Raw genomic sequence first — 23365 nt, 5'->3', positions numbered from 1 at the left:
GAGAAGATGAGATACAGCCTTTATTTCTAACATCTCGCACTGAAACACGGCAAGTCCTTATAACGTAACAGACTCAGAAGTACTTTCCCTTATTTCGGCCACCTCTGCGCGCACAAAGCTCTCAGCACCTGCAATTTCGACTCTTTGATACCTGCAGAAGGCAATCAAATCATTCTTTATTGAAAAGCCTACAAAACTCGAGATGGCGCAGTGAATATTCAAGGCGCAACCGGTAGCTGATGCGGGGACTTCAGCCTGCCTTTGCCAACCGTCTTTCATTGCCCCCCTTTGGTGGCCTACCAAGCCTCCACTCATGATGAGGTTGGTCGTTTCGCTGTTAGAGAAGTTATTTATGAATGAACCTTCGCTTTATATTCCTGTGCAGTATATCGTCAAAAGCCCAGTCGGCAGCACCAAACACACTGCGGGTGCCTATGCGACATCTCTGTTTTTAAGGGCACGGACCCGCCATGTGCACTTGGGATTCATTATTAGCAAGTTGCTGAAAATCAATGTTTTGTCGTCGGTTTTCTTCATGAACTATGAGACGAACAAAAAAGAATAATCATAATGAAGGGAAATGGACGCACTGCTGGAATAAAGCGGTTTTCCCAAACGTGCGTAAACTGTCAAACGAACAAAGCGAACAGGGAAGCTGAGCTGAGATTACACACAGGTCACTGAAAACACCACGAATGGAAGTTTAAGGCGGTACGCTCAACTACATCCACGTGTGCGTACGTACGTGCGTGCGTGTACGAAAGACAGAAAGGCGCTCTTTAATGCGCTGGAGAAGTTTGCCTGCACCTAGCACAGGATAACCCAGATGACACGTTTGATGCATGGAAAATAATGTTTTGGGTCGATAATTCCGAGAAGTTCATACTGTAAACTCGCCGCTAGCACATAAATACTGCCATCCTCTCTGGCGCGATACGATAAATTATGTTTGCCGCTCAGCCCCTCGGAAAAGGTCTAGCTCGTTTATACTCCCTTTGTGTCTTAGCAGGTCATAACTTTGGCAGCTTTGATAGACATCATAGTTGGTTACTGCAGTTTCTGTCGACATGAATTATTCACCAGCGTATTAATTAAGCAAAACCTCACTGGTATAGTTCCAAACGAAGAACAAATGCTTTTGAAGAAGGTCTGGTAGATGTTTGCTGCCAGTGTCGTGAAGTTCATTGGACTTAAATAGCTAAAAAACGTGCGCATTGGTTTGGGAAGGGAGAAGCCGATATGTGCTGATGGCTTCTTGTTATCGTCACGAAAATAGGACAGGATTAAAGATAAAGCGAAGCTAACCGGATGCGTCCTTTAACAAAACAGCAATACTGGTTTGAAGGCCAGAAGCAGATGAGTTCTACGTTTCGATCATGCTTGACTGGGTGCAGGAAAGCAAGATGTAGCCAAATGTAAGCCGACACTGCTGTCAAAAATGCGCACGTGGACGATAGTGAGTTCTCGACCACCTTTACCTCAGGCATGACTTCCCGAAAAGCGCCTTGTTTCTGTTTGATTTTTTAGGGTTCGAATAAAACCAGTATTAAAACCAGTTGCGACCACCTCACATATATTCCAAATAAAGAAGCGCTGTACTTGGATCAGGGCGTATAACTCTTTCGCATACTAGCGCGCGTTGACCATCCTCTGTTTTAAAATGCCGTCATCACAAGCCATCGCAGCAGAGGGCGACGATGCACTGTAACAGTTTTTAAGGACAACAGAATTGTACAAGCGGCTGCAGCCTGAACAGATGTTTATAGTGCGCTGCAAGTGTTACTGTGATGCGCGGTGACAGTATGCGGTAACAGTGACCGACTGTGATTGTGTCTATGCTCCTTTCTTTCTTTCTTTATCTCTACTTTGTCATCGCTTTACCTCCTCCTACCCTCTTTCCCCAGCGTAGGGTAGCAAACCGGATCTTCCCCTCTGGTTAACCTCCCTGCCTTTCCACTTTCCTCCGTCTCTCTCTTTTGCACTAAGGGAAGGGAACAGATGTATAAAACCTCATTTGCCCATAAAATGAACATCGTTCGATAACGAACGCTGGCGCATTTGATGGACGGCTCATATAGGAGCTCCACAGATGTACTGGTATACACTGGTTGCCTGCCATCGCTCGTGGGTCACTATTGTGCACGCGCAAGCCTATTTGTCGGGAGTCTACAGCAAATAACCAACGCCATCATTCACTCCAGGGGTCATCAGTCATGCGGAGCAACACCCAACGTCCGTTCAAGAGCACCGTCATGACCTGCATTCCTCTTGATTTAACCTTAATAATCTATTCCTTGCGAGGCTGCGGCCCTAGGAAAATATATTGTGCGGCGGGTAATCTAGAATGTATTAAATGACTGCCAAAAACGACCCAAAGGCTGGTTCCATAATTTTCCCATAGGACCCAGAGCCCCGCTAGGTGACTGCAGTAAGGCGAAAACCCGGGAAGTAATCAACGCATGGCCTCAGCATGAACCACTATCCTCTCAGCTGCCAACTCCGCAAGCGGTGCGTCGTGATTGCCAGGAGCGCATCAAACATGCCGACGATGAAAAGCCGGCACGTCTGAACGTAGTACATGTACACCCTGCCATCGGCATATCAGAAGGGCCCTGCGCGCACGCCCGTTCCTCTGTCGGGCGAACTTCGAAAGCAAAACAAACAGGACGAGCAAAACATTTGACCCAGCGATTTCTTCTTTTAACTGATGTTAATATTATCAAGGCAGTAAAGGGCAGCATCACTGGCTGTTCCTGGTGACGTGGAAGAAAGAGCGCACTGAGTGATCCACGTGGCTGCGCGTTCTATTCTCTCATTGGCCAAGCGCTGCCGCAATGTTCCTTCTATTGGGATCCTCTCTTCCTCTATACGGGGCAGTAATAATAAGCTCTGCTTCCTCACTGAAGGCAGCAGAATGGCTAACTCATTCGTGAGAGCGAGCGCAGAAAGAAAAGGAACGATCCATCTCGGTCGTCATCCGTCATCCACGCCTGGGATTCGAGCGAACGCCCCATTGGCACACGCCCCACGCGAAATAAGGCGCCTGCGGGCAGCAGGAAGTGAAAGCGAAAATGAAAAAAATTCCTTTCTTCAACTCCCACACATCTTTTGGCATATTTTTTTCTAGGTGCGCGGGCGCTGCAGCCCCACCTTGGGTAGCGCCATGAGCGGCTCGCCGATGGTTGCCGAGCTTTCGTAGATTAGAAAAGAACCGCTCCGCACATATCTGATCTTGCTCTTCTTTCTCCACAAGGCTTTATTTTGATATGTCCTATATATCCACGACACCGGCAACTTTGTGTTTGGTGCTAAGAAGTGAGCTGTTTTTTTCCCCCGTGCAGCTGGTCCTGAAAGGCAGATTTCGACCGCGGGAAGAAACAGGTAACCCCAACGCCACATTGCAAAAAGGTTCGCTATGCGAGATATGGAATGTTTGCCATGTCCTGGGTATCTGCTTAGTGTTCCTATTCGACTTGACACTGCGTTTTCATTTCATTCTTTTTGATCCTGAATTGACCAGACCTGGTCATGCACCCCGGCATCCATGACTTTGGCTTGTACTGCTATTTGAACTATTTCATTAGCGTCACATTTCTTTTTCTAACACGTTGCCTTTGCACACATTAAGCTTAAACCCTGGGGTAAGAGGATGCACAGGCCCCTGAAAATCGGGCGCTGCTCAAAACTCTCCTCAACTACTGGAGCGATGTTCCCCTGCGTAATGGCACTGCCCGAAAGAGTAACCCAAATTGAATTATTGGTTTGTAAGTGCCAATAAACGATGTTATGTTTATGAGGCACGCGGGACTACGGATTTATTTTTACCGCTCGGGGTATTTTTTTATGGGTACCTAAATCTAAGCACACGAGCATCTTTGCATTTTCGCACCCGCCGGGATGCGGCCGCCTGCGTCGGAATAGAACCGGCGACCTCGAGCTCGGCAGGGCCACGCCATATATCGACTGGGCTACGTACTCACCTCGAGACGCGTAAAACTTCAATTGTTTCTTTTTCTTTCTTTTTTTCGGAATCTACCATATAAGAAAACGGAATAAATGAGTTGGAGAAGACCGCAAAATAAGACTCTTTCCTCAACCAAGGAACTCCATTTGCATGGCCAAGTTGATTCCACTTATGCGCGGGAATCTGCTTTTATACATCGACCTACGCGCACCGGCGTACTCATCTTTGACAAAAGAGAAGCAATGCCTGACTGTCGACCACGTCATGCCCACGTTCAAGAAAGCCACGGCGCGCTCTTCAGCGGTGTCGCGAAGGCTATTTCTTCACGGCGCTGCCACCGCGCGCGCGTTCAAGCACTGTTTCGTTATCGACCGACACGGAAGCACGAACGCGTTCCGCGCCAGAGTCGCGCTGAACGTGGGGCCGCATCCGCGCCAACGAGCGCAGAAAAGCTGCCGACTCGGGCGCACGCTTCGCCGGCCCATTGTCGGGCACCGGACGCTGTGCACGCTTCGACGGCAGCATGCCTCGTGTGCGAGTTCTGAGAGTGCGGCGAAGGAATAATAATAATAATATTTGGGGTTTTACGTGCCAAAACCACTTTCTGATTATGAGGCACGCCGTAGTGGAGGACTCCGGAAATTTTGACCACCTGTGGTTCTTTAACGTGCACCTAAATCTAAGCACACGGGTGTTTTCGCATTTCGCCCCCATCGAAATGCGGCCGCCGTGGCCGGGATTCGATCCCGCGACCTCGTGCTCAGCAGCCCAACACCATAGCCACTGAGCAACCACGGCCGGTTGCGGCGAAGGAACGGCAGGAAAAAAAAAAGAACTTTGAATTCCTGAGAACTTTTACGCAATAATCACCCCCCTTAGCTTTTTGTGAAAGTGAAAAGGCACGAGGAAAGGCACTGTTGTTAGCGAGACGGGCGTGGTGATGATAATGCTTAGTTCGTAAGCTCATGCTTCAGAAGAGGGAAGCACTTCCAGCAAATGATTCCATAGTCAACTGTACAAAGCCACGGGTCTATACCTTGGTGAGAACCATCGGCCTTGTAGGCAGAGTTAAATAATGGAAGAGGTGCAGTGGTTTGTTTCAGGCACTGGACACTGGCCCGACGATATATCAGGTACGCAGATTATCGAAGCAAGGTACGCAAGGTTTCCGCAGCACTGCGTGCGGGAACGTGGCCAAGTCACCGAAAGCCCTTGGGCTCCCATTGAACAGTCAACGGGAGCCCGAGGACACCTTCGTTATATCTATATTGGGCGACGCATTTTTTCCATTTTACACCAAACTAAATATAGTCCAATGTAAGCACATTCCAGCAAAAGAGCTCTGATTTTCCGTGCTCGAATGACAAACATTAGGTTGCTGATCAAAAATATTCTTCACCGAGGCCAATAGAAAAACAAAGGAAAGGACAAACTTAGTATATCTCCAGCGTTGAGTCTATAAGTGCTATAAGCAGCTAACTTGAAAAGTTTTTTCGTTCGTTCCACTTCTGTCAGTGGATCTTTGCGGGTTTTCTGGCGCCTCTGACTTTTGCGGAACGCTGTAAGTTTGCTCTTCGTAGTACATGTTGCAGTAGTATAGTTCTACGTACCTACGTAAAACTATAATACTGCAACATGTACTACGTACCTTCTGATGGGCTTTGTGTTCACCTGGCCTTCACTTTCTCTATTTTCGTACTTAATTACAGCACTTAAGGTTGCCCCCAGTTTTCACAAATCGGCAGTTTATATATTCTAAATATTTTCTCTGAATGTTTTCTCATTTTACCAAGGCCGACATTACGTAGCTGGAAAACTTAGCACGACATTGAGTACTTTCTATGGCACGTAATAACGCAACTAAAGACACGCTCGAGCCCTTAAAATATTTTGTACATATCTTCGCTTTATTCACTCATTGAAATATTCGCCAAATGGACGTAACGTTAGGTACTTACTAACGTGGCTTTCTTAGATTTAGCTGCACGTCACACTAAAACAATACATATGATGTTGAAAGGTTTGTTTCGTGTCAAATGTCAAGTTAGCTCTAGCGGTGCAAAATGCTATTCGGACGATGGCCCCGCATTTGAGTTTACCCTCGCGAAGTAAACGCTCTTGCCAGGGACGCCAAAACAACGAGTAGTGCGCGCCCGTTTCGGCAGCGCTCTCCTACCGAGCGCATGCTTTTGCTGAACTGAGGCGTAGAAACGTGAACCAGTGTTACAGTATGCACTTGCACTGCATCGGCCATTCGTTTTCGCGAACGACGCCTGCACCGGGGTGAAAAAGCAACCCCTGGCGTCTCTTCCCCGGCGCTCGAACTCGTTAATGCTGCCTCACCAGGCGTGAATGCGGCCTCGTTAAGGACGCAGACGGGGCGGGGGAGCTGCTCCACGCATTCCGAACGTTCGCGTCACGGAGCGCTCTTCCTTGCCGCTGCGCTCTCGCTTGACAATGCCCTTGTTGTGTATCGGCACGAACGGGGGCAATAAAAAGCGCGAACAAGTATGCCTGCCATTTCAGCCGTTTAAGACGCGAGCAACGCACACAGTCAGGTACTCCATATCGCTGTGATTATTGAAGACAAATTAAACCACCAGTTGTAACTTTTGTGGCTATTAGTTCGCACTAAGTTTGTGTTAGCATCCGCGTGATTCATCTGGACTAGGATGTGTGTCCATGCTACCGGAGGTCACGCAACGCGTGATGCACGTCTGATAACATTCAGTATTACTTCCTGCGACGTGACTCGACGATTCACTCCTTTTTAATCCTGTTATGCATCCCCCCCCCCTTATATTTTTGTAAAGGAAAGGAGACGAGGCGTTTTATTACTTAGCAAGAACATTGCTTTCTGCTAGATGTTTGCATTTTGTAATTAGGTGCTTCACGTATTTGCCGGTATTAACACTTGTGAGAAAACACGCAGCGAAGCATGCACGATGACGCTCTTACTGATGTGCAGCCTGTGGAGCTGACCGGAGTGCAGCCCCGCGTAGGACCTCAATCGGGTGGCACGCGCCTGTACCTGAACGGAACCAATCTGAACGTCGGCAGTCATGTGAGCGTTTACCTGGACGACATCGTGTGCCATGTCGAAAGGTAAGGGTTAGTCCCGAGCGACTTTTGCACATGCGCTGCGCACGTGCTGGGAAATCACCAACTGCGAACTTTTAAAGAGATTTGTGCGGTATTTACAATGTTTCTTCGAGGCTCCGCCCGATAACTTACCTTCGACATCTGTGAGCAGAAGACACACCAGCTTACAGCACTGGCATTCTTTCACGACGCTCTAGGAACAATAGCCGCTTCGATTCCATCCAGCCTAAGCAACTTGGAAAATACCTCACATGGCGCGAATAGGCGACACGCAGACCCAGCAGCAATCGTGCAGCCCCTCGTCTGAGCGTTACCCGCAGTATGACGGTCTCTGGCGTTTCGGTTGATAGCGAACACTGGCTAACATGTCCAGGCGACTGTGCGTATCCCATTGGTGGAAAAGCAAGCTGCGTTTCGTGGCTGCAGTATGATCCGCTGGGAAGGTTTCTTTATCTCGCTTCCGTTATGGGCTATCAACGTATGTCTTTCATGGTCTGGTCACATGGTGACGGTGATATTTTAGCCATGCGCTAACGAACGAAGCTTCTATATTCGCCAGTGCGGCAGCCCCACCTTGGGTAGAGCATAGCCTCCCATATAGGAGGCTACAGATAGAGCCAAACGAGGATCACTGATGGTTGCTGAGCAGTCGTAGACTAAATAAGGAGCGCGAAAAGGTGTCGACTAGGGGCCGAATCTTATAACGGTTCGGAATACGAACCGTTCACTTCGCCGCTTACGTCACTAGATGTGCCACTCCGAAGCCGGCGGTGGAAGAAGGGGAGTACGCGACCAATAGATGAGAGGGTGCCACCTCTGAAGTGTACGTCATTATATGACGAGCTAATCGAGGAATTGCAGAATGTTTCTGCTTGCTAAATAAATATAAAATAAAAAATAAATATTATACGCCAAGTTTTGAAGTATAAAGTTGTGGTGCCGGGCGTTTACGCAATGCAGAAGTAATTTATTAATGTCATTCTTTTTCATTCTCAGCCCACAGGTGGTATCGTAAGCGTAAATGAGTTGGCAGAGCGTAGCGCTATGTCGTCTGCTACCAGGAGCTCGCACGATGCATGCAACAGGAACGCACTGCCAGCACTTCTCAAGTAGCTAGCGCGACAAAGCCGTGAACAGGTTCTTACGGACACCTTTACTAGCCGACTATATTAATTTTCCTTCTTTTTTCGCCCTTCATCATCGGCTCAGACATGACTTGCTCGCCGCCGCGCTGCCGCTATCGCTGCGATCTGCCCCACGGCGCGTCGCGTGATAGAAGCAATGGAACTTAAATCGAACATTACGATACACGGGCCCTGCATTGCCTGCGCGAAGTCAAATTGAAGAGTGTGGTGCTGACGGTGCGCGCTGTGCCGTGAAATTGAGAAACAAAGTATGGCACTCCCGAGCTAGAGAAAAAAGGGCAGCCAAATAACAGAGCTCCACAATACCTTCCCGTCCTGTCTGTATAGTTTTATCATACGAACGAAAGAAGCGCTGAACCAGCCTAGGTTGAACCCTTCTGACTGCTGAACGGCGATCTGCGAGCTATTCACACTGGCGATAGCACTGGGAATTTGATCTCACCATGCAAATATCTCCTTGGCACTGACTTTGAAGCTGAGGTCACGGGAAAGCTGACCCAGCCCTTCAACCGGCCAACACAGTAATTGCGAGAGCAACTTTGTGGACAATGTCGGCAGCAGAGATCTAGGCAATTCCGACGAATGCTTCGCGTCCGACTGAGCTCTGGGAGCTGCAGACCGGTCGCAATGAACCCCAGCGCGCAATATTCCTCCCTCTGCGTGGAATGGCCACTCGTACGCTTGCACCCGAGTCTCCTCCATTTGATAGCGTAGCCTGCAAAAGGTCTACTTAGAAATCGAGCAAGGGCGGTGCAATGAATTATTGGTCACTTCTTCGAAAGCGTATCGCAATTCCAGCCGTGGTCGACACCGAAATAGCAACGCCAAGCAGACGACGAATTCGGCAAGTAATAGCTTCCGAAGCAACCAACGCACGCGCGCGCGACGCCCGCGTGTCTACGGGGACGCGCGACCGGCGCGCGCGGCCAGGGTCACAAGCCAACAGCCAAGCCACAGCAACGGAACCCAAAACGGACTACCCCTTCGCCGGTTCCTACGGCCGGTTCGCTTTGAAGATGATTGACAGATGCGTGATGTATTCGAAAATTGCGATACCGCTCCGCTGCCTCTGACGACCTGTGATGTAATCAAAATTCTGGCCAATCAGGTGAGGCCAAAGGAACGGTTCCCCAACCGAACCGTTATAAAATTTGGCCCTAGGGCGAATGCTCCGCAGGCCCATTGTCGGGAACCGCTAGCTATATGAATGCTTCGTACGTCACTGGGTCTCGTATGAAATTTCATAGGCGGATAATGTAACAAAGGAATGGCAGAGAAGAACATTGCATTCCACTCATGGTCTTCTCCTTGAATGGGAGGGAGCTTTAGCGAAGTGGCAGAAATATAAGGGACAAACGGATGCAGAGAACCCAATGTGGCACTGTGGGCAATGGGTCTATACGACGTCTAGGTAGCCCTCATCGGTGCTGCCGGATAGGTTTAACGCACTAGGAGATAGTTGCCGCTAAGAGGATGCACACGAAAACACAGACACGAAAGAAAAAGCAATCATGACGATTGTTTTCCTTCGTGCCTGTGTTTTCGTGAGCGTCCGCTTAGCGACACGCATATGTCACAGCAAGTACCAACTAGACCAAGCTATTAGGCTCAGCAGAGCTGCTTTTCTTCATATTACGCGTTGACACCTGTTCCGTCTCCTGTGTCCGCCTGTATTTGTTCGCGTTGAGCTACACATCAATGGGCTCAACACGGTGGCCTCTGGCACACATCTGCCCTCTGTCAACCATGCTGCCTTTGTTCTTCAAAAAGTGTTCTACAGCACACAGGACGTAGAAGAAGCACCTGTCATAGCGGCTTTGCTCTGGAGAAAAAATTTAATGAATGAATGCTTAGGTTTTACGCGCCAAAAGAATGATTTGATTATGAGGCATGTCGTTGTGGAGGGCTCCAGGTTAATTTTGACCACCTTGGTGCACCCTATGCACGTTATACGGGCGTTTTTGAATTTCGCCTGCATCGAAAAGCGGCCGCCGCGGCCGGGATTCCATCCCGCGACATCCATGTTTAGCAGCCCAACACCATAGCCGCTAAGCCACCGCAGTGGATTTTGTCGAAAAAAAATCTACCAAAACGAAATAACTTAGATTTAGCCTGTTATGATGCGAAGTCCTTGTTTCTTGTCATCCCTTATTCAATGCACAATGGTGCGACGTTGGGCAAATGCAGAACAGACTTCTTTCCCTTGATTTAGCTTACTAGAAAGCTCCACGTCAAAAGAAAAAATTGAGATATAGCATACAGGGTTTCATCATCTCAGTCTAATACTGAGCGTCGTGCCTTTGAAGCACAATGCGTTTATAGCTTTTGTACGCTTTCACTTAGTCTATAAAGAAGGAGGCAGAGTTAAACGCAGTCTTCGGGATAAAAAGGGATTCAGAAAGAAGAGGTCGCCTAATTTCGTTAAAAGGTCCTTTGCCTCGTGCTCGATGACAAGTCTAGTCACGTAGCGTCGAGAATCAACAGATGGCGCAGTCCGCTCGGTGGGTAAGCTTTGCGAAGGCGTGCAGGGCCTGTAGAGAGAAAAAAATATAGCTGGATATACTAAGTGCAGAGGTAAAATTGGGGAAGACCCTTAGGACTTTCCATTTGCCAAGAGGTGCACCGCTTCAAAATTTGATTACGGCCGCCCAGTGGACGGAAATATCCCGCCGCACATTTGTTCTTGGTCGGTGGAAGCGGACTCTTAGTTTACCCTCGGCCAGGTGGTACAAGTACACCGACCCGCACTTTGCTGACAAAGTGTTGACACTCGAAAATGCGTCCTCTGCACTAGTTCTTCCACTTTTTCTTGCGTAGAAGGTAAAAAGAAATAAAAACTGTTTGTGTGGCCTAAAAGAGTGTCTCCTGTACAGAGATAATATATCTAAGCTTTGGTCACAACGGAAACGTATAAATAATACGGATGCGCCTCTAACCCAGCGGTGTAGCGCGGAACCCACTTGTACCGATGCTTTCGAGGTGACGCAGACGTTTCGGACAATTTAATCACGAGCTTCATGTCAGGTCGGCTCGGAAAAAAATTTTCGTTTTATCGTTGAGATTACAATTCCGTATATTACAGTTCTGGCTATGGCGCTCGTGTTGGAGCTGTTCAGTTTGCCGTCTCCCATAAAAAGTATGATGTACACCGACTAGGTAAATCCTTAAATGGCTATCAGCGTGCGTTGGTGTGGAGCCGTTATCTCCAACAGCAACTCTATCGGTTCAATAGAGTGTTTATTAGTGGCGCGAACATCGAGTGACACTCTCGTTTCTTGCCCAGCATTTCCGGTTCACCTCCTGAGACCACCGCGGACGTAATTCAAAATAAATCTGAAAAAAATATAGAAAAACACAGTACAGTACAAAATTCATGGGTTTCATTACAGATATGATACTAGAGCATAAGTTTAGCTACATGTTGAGTTATTGAAGTGACTTGAATAATTATATTTATTTTGATATCACTGATTACCGCACATCAAAGCACAGAATCATAGAATTTAGAACCCGCCACGTGAGCACAACTTTGGCGAAATTCCTGGAAACCCGGAAGTAAAAAGCGGAATTAATGACGTGAATAACGACGTCCCACACACGGTGATTGCATGATAATTACCTGCCTAATTAATGAAGAACAGTTGCCTGGCACAGACTCAACATCTGCCCAGCAGAGCGGAAGTGACGTCAGTCGCTCCTTTTTTGCTTCTTCTCTACCGGCGCTCACTCGCTTGCACGCAACAGCTGTGCGCGCGCACTCGTTACATGCTCTGACGTCAGCACCAGAGAGGCCGCGTAAGGTACGCTTCGTGCGCCGCTCGCTAGGGGCGACGCCCCTCCACGTGGCGTGCGCTGCTCTTCCTCCTCGGCCTCCGTAGTTCCTTGCCCGCATGTCGTTGCGGGGGAAAGATGCTCGCTTGCTTAACCTAAAGAGCACCAACGCCGAGGTGCGAGTGCCACTAACAGACACCTAAGTCAAAGATTAGGGTCGCCTAGAATTTTTTTTTTTCACCTGCGTCACAATTCAACCCTGTCGCAATGTGCCTCTGTGAGACCTGTATTCTTTTTAGCTCTCTCTTCCACTAATAAATCATTACTACATTTTCGGTCCTGATGATTCTAACATGTAGTATTTTTCCTACTCACGCATAAATGTATACTTCAATTAGGATTAAAAACAAGAATGAAACGTGAGTTGAGGTAAGCAAGGTCGCATTCGGTCATTAGTTGAGGCCGATGATTATGCTAGGAAATTCTAGTAAAAAAGGAAATCCATACACACATGTATGCAAGTGATGTCCATTCAATAACTAAGAGCATTGCGACTAATAAAACGCATCACTGATTTAGCCAGTTATGGTTGGTGACCAGAATTATTTAGGAACGTGTGGTGTTGCCCGCCATAGGTTGCACGAAATCTCGGAGTAATAGAATACGGCTGCTATGTGTTGAGGTTCGTTAACTTCTTTCCTCCAGAAAGTGAATGCCCTCGAATTGCTTTATTTCGTCGTTCATTCGCCAACAGAGTACATGACCTAACATAAATCATAAAAATCTACGAAGTAAAAAAAAAAAGAAGGCGCATGCTAGTACCTTATGCAGGCAACGCCGAACCAAGATGAAGCTGATTAAGAAGAGCGAACTGATATTTTGATGGCTGGACACCTGTTTCGAAAGGCAGGTGTCTCATAGTGGCTTTCTAGCTTGATAAACTTTGTACCTCCGCAACACTAATATTACGCACAAAAATAAACTAAAGATCCATGGGAACGCGTCCCCTTTAAGTATAGTGTAGGCCCATCTACCGAAACTTGTTCCCGCTATGTCAAGGAAATTGGATTCGACACTACTTTGGTACCACGTTTTTTTTTTTGAATTGCGTAATTTTCATTTTGTAGCTTTATACTAAGCTTCGACACTGAGAGGCTAGTCAATGCCGGCTTCTTTGACAACGAAAACCAGATAAATGAGGGTTAGCCGGTGTGGTGTTTCTGGATGTACACAGAGTCGTTCGCGTATGGTCACACATTTCTCATGCTGTGTGTCGCTCGCAGGTCTCTTGCAAGCAGCAGCCAGATCAGTTGCCGAACGTCCAGGTCGCCCTACCCATCGTATCAGGTCTCCCAGCTGATTCTGCGCATTGACGGTGCCAACCTGACCCTGAGCAACCCATTTTTCTACACTGAGGACCCTTCTTTGCACAGAATTCAACCGCTTAAAAGCTTCCTCAGGTGCGCAGTGTAGAATTATTTTTTAGGTGAAGGAATAACGACTACTACTTTTCTCATGACTAACATGGAAGTATATCACAAAAAACAAATTGTCGCATACATTAAAAACGATACATTGTAATATGGCATTACGATCTCTTCAAAGCACGAAATGTCAGCATAAAGAAATACACTTTAAAATGTCGCAAACATCATAGCTACAACATGGACAAGCAAAACTACACAAGCTAGGAAAGTGCATAAAATGTTAAACATACTATATACATATAATATTGTATACACATACAATAACATCTTCAGCAAGCAAGAATGCCCTTGCAATTGTTATGTTCTAGTTTTTATACACGCTATGAGTGATCTCCATAAACTCGATAAGGGCGGCAATATTATGTTTCTGAAAAGTAGCCGTTGGCCACAGTCCCAGCCGCTTCTTTAAGCTTATTAGTCTGCGACCCAGCCTCATCGATATATATCTAAGATAGCTGAATGGCGGGCACTTAGTACACAAGCTGAGAACAATTCCCAGGTATAACTGCGTTCCACATGAAACAGTAAGATTTAGAAGACACGTGGTTGGCTCACGTGCAAAGACAATTTCTCATGGGGTGAAATAAAGCACATTGTAACTGCAAGTTCATTATCTTGCATTTGATCGTAGTTAAATGAATAATTTGCTGATTAATTATCTCATTGTGAAACTTATGCTCTAAAATTGTAGAGCAACGCCAATAATTTGTATTTTATTTCGAACTGATATCACAATAAAATAAAATACTAGCTTAGTCATGAATCGCGGGCACGCTGTAACCATCCTGGTTGTGCGTAGCATTGAGTACTGATTAACTTTTCATTATATTTACTTTTCAGTGGAGGCAGACACATCCACATTTACGGAACCAACTTGACGTCTATTCAGCAACCACGTATGGCGGTGTTCAACAGGTTTCGCCAAGTAAACGAAACGGTAAGGGGAACCTCGGATTCCGCTTCCTTGTGTTGTTAATCCAGAGATACACGCCCAGACGTGAGTTATTAAATAACTATTTGACTTAAACTATAGCGTGCGCGTTACTTATTTTACTTAAATAATATCATGCGCAGTACTCTCCAGTACGGTACAAAAACTGCACTAGAGACAAGCTGTGGTCATTGGGATTAAAGATTCCACAATAACGCCAAATCCAGACGTAGCTGCAGCTGTAGAAGCTGCGGTAGTTTTGAACCCGTTCTGTCAGTTCTTCAGATTATAGCGCATTCTAGATGGTATAGTTAGGTTGCCGAGGTCTGCAAGGAGTTTAAAAAATCCGGTGTCTCAAAAGGCAAAGGGGGCACCAAAAATTAGATACTCTGAGAGCTTGACAGGGAGTGCTCCGACAGCAACGACAAGTGATATCCAGTGTCCTGTAGCCCAGATACAGCAAGTCCTGTTTTCTTAAGTCAGAATAAAACGCCACTTCTCCATCACTATTGCTACAAAAACTCGTGAGTGAAAAATCAAGGACCATTAAATTATAACTTCTTGTAGTATGATAACAGGGGAGCGTGTTATAATTGAGAATAGCTCATCATATTTATATAAATAATATTACATCTTTTACTGTCCGTGAAAATTGGCTGAGCGTGAAAATTGAGTAAATATGGTATATTGTACTGCTGGGTCGAGGAGCTATATGGCCATCAAGCTTATACGAAGCACGAGAGGCGTGCACATTGGGTACAGTACGGCACGTGCGTACTGGAACAAGCCACCGTTTTACGTGTGAGCTCTGCTTACTGATACCTCTGACCATGCATCTGAAATTAAAAAAAAAACTAAATTATGGGGTTTTACGTGTCAAAACCACGATCTGGTTATGAGGCACGCCATAGTGAGGGACTCCGGAATAATTTGGACCACCTGGGGTTCGTTAACGTGCACCTAAATCTAAGCATACGGGTGTTTTAGCAGTCCGCTCTATTGAAATGTGGTCGCCGTGGCCGGAATTTGATCCCGCGACCTCGTGCTTAGCAGCCCAACACCACTGTCACTAAGCATGCCACGGCGGGTGTCACCTTGCGGCGTCTGTGGAGGAGCACTTACGCGGAAAATGGAGGAGGGTCCCTGGAATGCAAGATGGCAGCGCCGCTGACTGCTTGCTTCCGCAATATTATGAGCCTGCTTTTTTATGACTTGGAACTAAGAGTAACAAAGTATGGTGGTAGAACCGCAATCAGCTAGATTCGCTATTGAAGGCACATTTGATGTACGCATCGAAGTTATCGTAGCCTGTTTCTCATTCATTTTCCGTCTAATATTGCTGGAGATCTGAAAATTTTCTACTAATGCGTAAGCGTTGGCCCGGCTGTTACTTCGCTATTGCTTACTAGCTTTTCCTAGCTTATGCACATCTACCCATCCCTTTTCCGGTGACCAAGAAATGAAATAGGTGCACTGAACGGTGTGGAAGTTAGTTTCCAGGAAGTTGCATGGCCCCTTCAAAGCATTCGTATCAACTGAGCGGGAACGCCATCATAACGGCTTTCAGCACAGCTGTTTCTTCCTTCTTTTACAAAAAGTTTATTTCCTCCATTTTTTGGTTATGACCTTGACGTAGCGACGGCGATGGCGACGTCAGCAAGTTTTTTTACGCCACCAATAAATTATTATTATTATTATTAATATTATTATTATTATTATTATTATTATTATTATTATTATTATTATTATTATTATTATTATTATTATTATTATTATTATTATTATTATACTGTTATCACATGTACCAATCAGTGATATTTTACTGAATGGCCCCACATAGGCTTTTCCGCACACAGACCCGCCATGCGGTAATGTAAGCTTTCAATGCGGCCTGAAGAGAAGGTTTTCTTTCTGATCAATTTTTTTTTCAATCGTTTTTTATCGCTTATAAAGCTATATCAATCATCTATATTTACCCTACTATAATGAATAAATGTCTTAACATCGCAAATTACTTATTTTTGTGTAGATATAATTCATAACACTTATCACCTGACAGATAGATTTTGCTGGGGTACACGCCAACGAATGCTTACACATTGAGTGTTTGTTACGAGGGCGGATGGTAGAAGATGTTTGTGTGCAGAGTACAAGGTGCTCGGTAAATAAATCCTGGTCATCAAAATTTATCCGCAGATCCCCAGTACTAAACCTTCCGCAACTCGTGAGTTGTTTTGGGTTGTTAAACTCTATCAGTCAGATACGGTGTTCGGTGCTAGCAGACAGCGTGCACGGGAACGCCGTGGCTTCGAAATGCTGAGCTATACGCCAGTAAACATTCGTTTCGCAAAAGCCGAAACCAAATTCAATCTCACATGTTCATTTTCTTCTTGTAAGTACACTGTTACAATTGAATTAAACTTAATATGACGTATAAAACTTGAAGACTACATAAACTTGCAGGTCGGACAATCGAGCCATGTCCGATATTTTGATAGGCCATTATTCGTTCAAACGGTTTCAAAGCTTTTCAGCGTGAAGTAAACGCTAACAATAATTGCATATGATAATTTCTCACGTGACTGTTTGCTATGATGAGGGGCAACTACATTGCCTACTTTAAGTCAAAGCAACTGGGTTGAAGTAGCCCGCAACTTCGACCACATAACGCCTTCTCTGTCGTATACACTTTGTCCGCGTCTCATTTTGGACTATACATTCCTGAATTACATTGCCTGGGTCACCAACTAGCTTGATTGAACATTCCACCGGGCTGTGATTTCACTTCTATTTCTCTTTCCCTGACATCGCAGTCGTGCCACGTGTTGAACGCCTCTGTCATGGTCTGCCCTTCTCCGGCCGTGCTCCTGCGCAACCCGGGGAGGGACAGCAGCTCTGACGACGAGGAAGAGCAGGCGGAGAGCGCCGACGTAGTTGCACACGCCGTGGCCAGAGGGCAGCACCAGAGGAATACGGCAGTAAAGTCAAGAGGGGAATCCGAAGCTGGATCCGAAGGCGACGAGCTGGACGCTGTGCGGCTTCGCATCGGCTTCATAATGGACGATGTTCGATCGGTGCAGGAACTGAACAAGTTCTACCCAGATGTGGCGTCGGACCTCACCTACGTTTCCGACCCGCGTTTCTTTCCCTTCGACAACGACGGTGTAAAGCTCTACAAGGGAGAGCCACTCGTCATTGAGGTTTGTAAAAAAAATTTGAAAATGCAATTATGTATAGGTGTCAGATATTTACAAGGTATAACAGCGATTGCTTATTAAAGGTAGCCGTTCAGCCCTTAGCTATGACCCGAGCATGATGCATTTCATATCACAGGCATAACGTCCTCATACCGATACTTGTCTTGTCCTGAACTGCGCGTACGATCGAGTTTCACGCACGTCTAATGTCATGGACGTGGCGCTGCCTAGTTCTCTCTGCGCTTCGTATAAAACTTTCTCGTAATGAAAGCCGGCTCTGACGATACGACTGAGCAACAACCACTATTATCGCCTCGCTTTCTTTCTCCGGCAGTTTTCCTCCATTTAGAAAAATTCGTAACGAGCATGCTTACTAAAATATTTTCTATAATTTGGTGAAATATCATTTGTCAATTTCAACAAAAGCTACTGCCGTTTATTGAAAACCATTTGAACCAATGTTGATAATTTTATTGAGCCCTGTTAAACATTGCAGTTGTATGCAGCATTGAAAGTACAGTGCGAGAGAGTAAGGCCCGACGCTTAATAGGAGTACACCTTTCTCTCTCAGTCTAGCCACATGCCTTAGCCAGGCTACAGAGCCAGTCTGTGCAGGTACTTAGATTATTCACGGCAGTATATTGATTGAGCGTTCCCTCGGATGGTACCTAAATGAGGTCTACGTCAAATTCAAACCGACGATGACACACATGTTTATATACAACTTCGCAAAAAAATCTCTTTAGTTATGATAAAAGTGTTACATGCACGACGGTTTATTATTTTTAAGCTCCCGGAAGGCTCCTTCGCGATATAGTCGAATACCGGCGCTCCTAAGTTCCCGCCCTTGGATCGGGCCACTCTCTCCCCGGACACAGAGACGCTCCTATCACGTACAATGAAATTACTAAATACTTTTACTTTGAGAGAAGGATTTTCCCGCCACCTCACTCCAAACTAAGCAGGCCGCAGGTGGTCACGCTCAGACTCTTGCAAACTAACTCCTACCCAAATCCAGCGCCCCTCAACAGCATATATCCTGAGATTTACCCGAATTGTTCTTGCGTGGCCTGTGGTGAGGCTGCTACTTTGTCTCACATGCTCTGGGAGTGCGGGTAGTCGGGCCCGAAGTTCACCAAGGAAGAGTGGGACACGCACCTGCGAAGTCCCGTTTTCGAGGACCAAATCCTGGCCGTCAAGCGCGCCCGAGATCGGGCCGGCAAGCTAGATTTGTCCGTCCCATCGTGGGATTAGCCGGGTGCGCGTTTTATCGCATTTTGCTGGCCCCAATAAAAGTTTATTCACTCACTCACTCACTCACTCACTCACCCACTCACTCACTCACTCACTCACTCACTCACTCACTCACTCACTCACTCACACTCACTCACTCACTCACTCACTCACTCACTCACTCACTCACTCACTCACTCACTCACTCACTCACTCACTCACTCACTCACTCACTCACTCACTCACTCACTCACTCACTCACTCACTCACTCACTCACTCACTCACTCACTCACTCACTCACTCACTCACTCACTCACTCACTCACTCACTCACTCACTCACTCACTCACTCACTCACTCACTCACTCACTCACTCACTCACTCACTCACTCACTCACTCACTCACTCACTCACTCACTCACTCACTCACTCACTCACTCACTCACTCACTCACTCACTCACTCACTCACTCACTCACTCACTCACTCACTCACTCACTCACTCACTCACTCACTCACTCACTCACTCACTCACTCACTCACTCACTCACTCACTCACTCACTCACTCACTCACTCACTCACTCACTCACTCACTCACTCACTCACTCACTCACTCACTCACTCACTCACTCACTCACTCACTCACTCACTCACTCACTCACTCACTCACTCACTCACTCACTCACTCACTCACTCACTCACTCACTCACTCACTCACTCACTCACTCACTCACTCACTCACTCACTCAGTTCACATGTTACGGGACATTATGGTTTGTTTCGTCGGAAGTTTCCAGCAAGGTTATTAACGACCCACCATATACTTGGCACTGGCGTGAAGACGAATAGGCTTGCACAAAATTCCGCCTGTTTATCGCTTCTTAGTTTCCTTATGTAACGGCGAATCACTGCGTTAATTTTGTTATATATAGTCTGCATTATGGGTCGCCCTTCGTCCTCATCACCCTTCGTTCCGCTCTTCTACGGGCAGCGCATAAATTCTTTAGCTTTAATTCCGAAATGGGGAAGTGGCCGCATAGCTTAAGCTCAGCGGTAGCTCATCTTTGCTATGTAGCGTATCCGCCAACAGGTTTCTAGAAGATTCGCCTACGCCGTCCCTGTACGTATCCCAATACGTCACAGGACAGAACCTTCGGCCGGTGGTTCGAAATCCAGCAATGTTGACGAAGACAGGGCAATAGTCACTGTCCATTCTATCTTTACTCTTATTTTGTTGTAGTGCAAGCTGAACAAAGACAACAGAAAGGCACATCTGACACACACTGTTGTCCTTGTTCTTTCTGTTGTCCTTGCTCAGCTTGCACTACAACAAGATAAGATATGCCGTACCAACAAGCCCCTGTAGCTATCCTCATCTATCTTTAGTCGTCGCTGATGATGTGAGGATGTCCGCTGATTGCAATGTCAAGTAAATGCCACTGTAAGAGGCCCATGGTCGGAAAAACGTTGGCTGTCTGTCATTCGCCGCACAAAGTCCCTCGGTATTTAGAGCACTAACAACGTGTTTCCCACAAGCATCACTCACCTTGTCACTCCAGGCAGTATGGTGCGCGTTAAAGTCCCGACATATAATCAACAGAGCAGGCCAACCGCAGATGTCTCTAATGATTTCTCCAAATGAGTCCTTCTGAGGAGAGCTCCCATATACGGACGCCACGCTGAGGCTTCGGTTTCCCAACTGCACTTGCACAGCAGTTATCTCCAAAGCAGTGCTGCAAAGGTCTTGAACTGGAAGGGCGAAGTGTGGTATTTCATGTCTGACATATCGTATGGTGCGTTGGTTCGGAAATCTCGAAATAAATTGGTTTCCATGACCGACATAACCATCAAATGATCAGTAACTTGGAAGACCAGCCTCGGAAAGGGCCAATATTTGCACATGCATGTTGCGTAAGAATAGCGACGGTTCGGGTAAATGGCATGCAAGACCCACCCAGTTCCAGTGCTTAAGGAGCGGCACGTTTGAGCGAGATGATAAACATTGTGCCCTGAACGCGTCAATGTTGTTAGGTCTTTGAAGAGGAGGCAGAACTTAGAATCACCGACACAAGAACCGGGACTACTTCTAGCTTGTCCTTCATCGGGCTAAGTGATCGCATGGCCTTAGAGAGAGCACGTAGTCCCTGCTGACAGTCCTCCTGTTGTGGTGTCGTTTCTCCACAACGCGAACGAGGTCGCTGCAGTGCAGAGGCATAACTTCACTGTTCCGGTTGTGCAGCAGCGTTGTCGCATAAATTGACCATTCATGTCTGTGGAATGATTTCGCTGCTTTAGCCAGTCTGCTGTACGCTGGCGCCAATGCGTCGTTGGTTCCTGATACGCTTCAGGATTGGGAAATTAGTTTCACTCTCAGAGCTTCCTGTGATGTCGTCTCACTCTCTGCGACTCTCCGTCTTTTTATTCGTCTTATTCTTCTCATCCCTTCCTTTGGTCTCAAGATAAACGTTTTCTTTCTCTTTAGTGCCGCTGCTCGCAAAGGACACTTTCAATAGCTACCTGGGGTGTCGCCACTACAATTTGCAGAAAGAAAGTTCTCGCTTGTTTTGAAATCATGCGGTCCTCGGCATATCTTAGACTCGCTGCGAACCTTCCACTGTGCGCGAAACTCTGTTCTCTCTCTCCATCCCCATACCCCCTTGCCCCATTGCAGGGTAGCAAACCGGACGTGCGTCTGGTTAACCTACTTGCCTTTTCTGTGTTTTATTGCTCTTTCTTTATCTCTATTTACACCGCTGCTCACCATGGCAGTACTTGGCCACATGTCCATAGCGCTGAAACTTGAAGCACCGAGGTGCTGCCTCAACGTATTGAATGGTCTCACGGGCTGTGAAACCCAAATTGATCTTCTCTGGATGGTCCCTGTGTGGGGCGAACGCCAGAACCACGGTGTTGATTCGCCTGGATTCCCAATTGGATTCATAAGTTTGGACGGATCGCGTGACTCTTTTTGCATGATAAACCCCTTGTAGCTTTAGGTAGTCGGAAAGTTGCTCATCAGTGCACCACTTCGGCACTCCTTAACAATAAAAGTGTTTCGCAGTTAAGAATTGGGCATACGTGTCGAGATTGCGATCCCTGAGACTGACTTGCAATTAGAAGGACGTTCATATATTCATCTGACTGGACATTTAAAAGCAGGGCCCCTTGAGCAGTAAGTCGGCTCCTAACTGGCGATGCGTCAATATAACCCATTGCTCTGTCTATATATATATACGTATATATTGCTACGAGATTTATTGACGGTTAGTGGGAGTCCTAGTCACGTCGTATCCAGCACAGAGAGCAGCGCATCAGTTCCAGCTAAGCGCCAGCGCGAGGAATGCAGCGACACCGATTTTTTGGTCTTTGTCTTCCTCACTTCAGGAGCTATACCGCAGTAGCGACGCTTGTACTATCTTCGTCATTACTATATATATATATATATATATATATATATATATATATATATATATATATATATATCACGAATAAACTTGTAGTTGTGAGTTGGCGCTCGTGTGTGTACCTTCGTTTCTAAGCCGCCCTAGTCTGTTTTAGCGCTGTTTCGTTTGTAAAGTATAAAGGTCCACCAACAAGCCCCACGTTCCCCACTACTGTTGTCTACATAGTGCTATATTACTTGCTTTGTGTATTATATAGCAGAATAGGGTATCAGCCTATGAGATAGGGCAAGCGGAACGAACAAGCGAAAATTAGTCTGTGCTTTCACTGTTTGCTCCACTTGCACAGCCTTATGCGCTGGCACTGTATTTAGCTATAGGAATTTACAGAACGAAGTAAAACAAAGTGACAGGATAGCAAATGCAAGTCTCAGTGCAACTTTTATTTTTCTGTAGGGGGAAATGCTTCGATTGGCCACCACGGAATCCGAAATTAATGTTACGATCGGCACGCGTCCGTGCAACTTAACATCGCTCAGCATGAGTCAACTGGTCTGTGTTCCACCAGACGTTCAGCCTCCAAGCACCGACGAAATCGGCCACCGGACAGAGATGGATTTGCCTGTTGTTGTGGTACGTGTGCATTTCCTCTTTATGGCTAACTCTGAGATCTCCTTAGGCGGCTCTTTAGACAACCAAAGTGGACGCATATTAATAATAAAGGATGACGGTTTGAAAGCGGATACTTGCACAACTGTTTAAGCAGTTGGTGCGATTCCCTTATTTCGCTTGGATTGCTCGAAAGGATATACATATACATATACTTTGGGATTGGCAGTTGCATAATAAACAGGATTCCAATAATTGCTGTTTAACTCGTACTTTAGACAAAAAATATTAGTGCAGATTTGAAGCCATTCAGGCCTCGAGGGATGAACTAGTTTTGAGGTATTGAACTCTGTGGACTACCCTCAAATGCAGTGGCATTTTATGCAGTTGCGTCTACCAGTGATCAAGCAAGGTGTTTCCCGACGACGTAAAGTGGAACACCTATGCACTTATCCACTGACGACAACGGTACCTCAAAATTGACGCTAGCTCTCAGGTCACGTACTGAGTGAAAACGCCTTATTG

At 46.5% G+C, this 23365-nt stretch overlaps 1 protein-coding gene and 1 long non-coding RNA gene across 18 annotated transcripts in view; one reads left to right on the top strand and one right to left on the bottom strand.

The window, feature by feature from the left end:
- Nucleotides 1–7508, bottom strand: part of LOC135916636 (uncharacterized) — a 110782-nt gene extending 103274 nt beyond the window's left edge. For 7 of the 13 annotated variants that reach the window (XR_010569000.2, XR_010569005.2, XR_010569003.2 and 4 more), the window contains exon 1: nt 7199–7505. This is a non-coding gene — a long non-coding RNA (uncharacterized lncRNA). Of the gene's footprint in view, nt 1–7198 lie in introns of all 13 variants that reach the window. The other 6 variants (XR_010568995.2, XR_010568997.2, XR_010568994.2 and 3 more) reach the window with 2 other exon arrangements.
- LOC135916635 (plexin-B-like) overlaps nt 1–23365 on the top strand; it is a 479058-nt gene that overhangs the window by 436830 nt on the left and 18863 nt on the right. For all 5 annotated transcript variants that reach the window (XM_065450048.1, XM_065450049.1, XM_070539222.1 and 2 more), the window contains 5 exons: nt 6933–7069; nt 13266–13442; nt 14310–14406; nt 17214–17600; nt 22688–22864. In XM_065450048.1, coding sequence (XP_065306120.1) covers nt 6933–7069; nt 13266–13442; nt 14310–14406; nt 17214–17600; nt 22688–22864 — 975 coding nt within the window. The remainder of the gene's footprint in view (nt 1–6932; nt 7070–13265; nt 13443–14309; nt 14407–17213; nt 17601–22687; nt 22865–23365) is intronic.

The sequence above is a fragment of the Dermacentor albipictus genome, chromosome 5 (genome assembly GCF_038994185.2).
Source record: "Dermacentor albipictus isolate Rhodes 1998 colony chromosome 5, USDA_Dalb.pri_finalv2, whole genome shotgun sequence".
In the NCBI taxonomy this organism is placed as follows: domain Eukaryota; kingdom Metazoa; phylum Arthropoda; class Arachnida; order Ixodida; family Ixodidae; genus Dermacentor; species Dermacentor albipictus.
The sequence above is the reverse complement of the archived record's forward strand: the minus strand, read 5'-3'. Positions and strand labels throughout refer to the sequence as shown.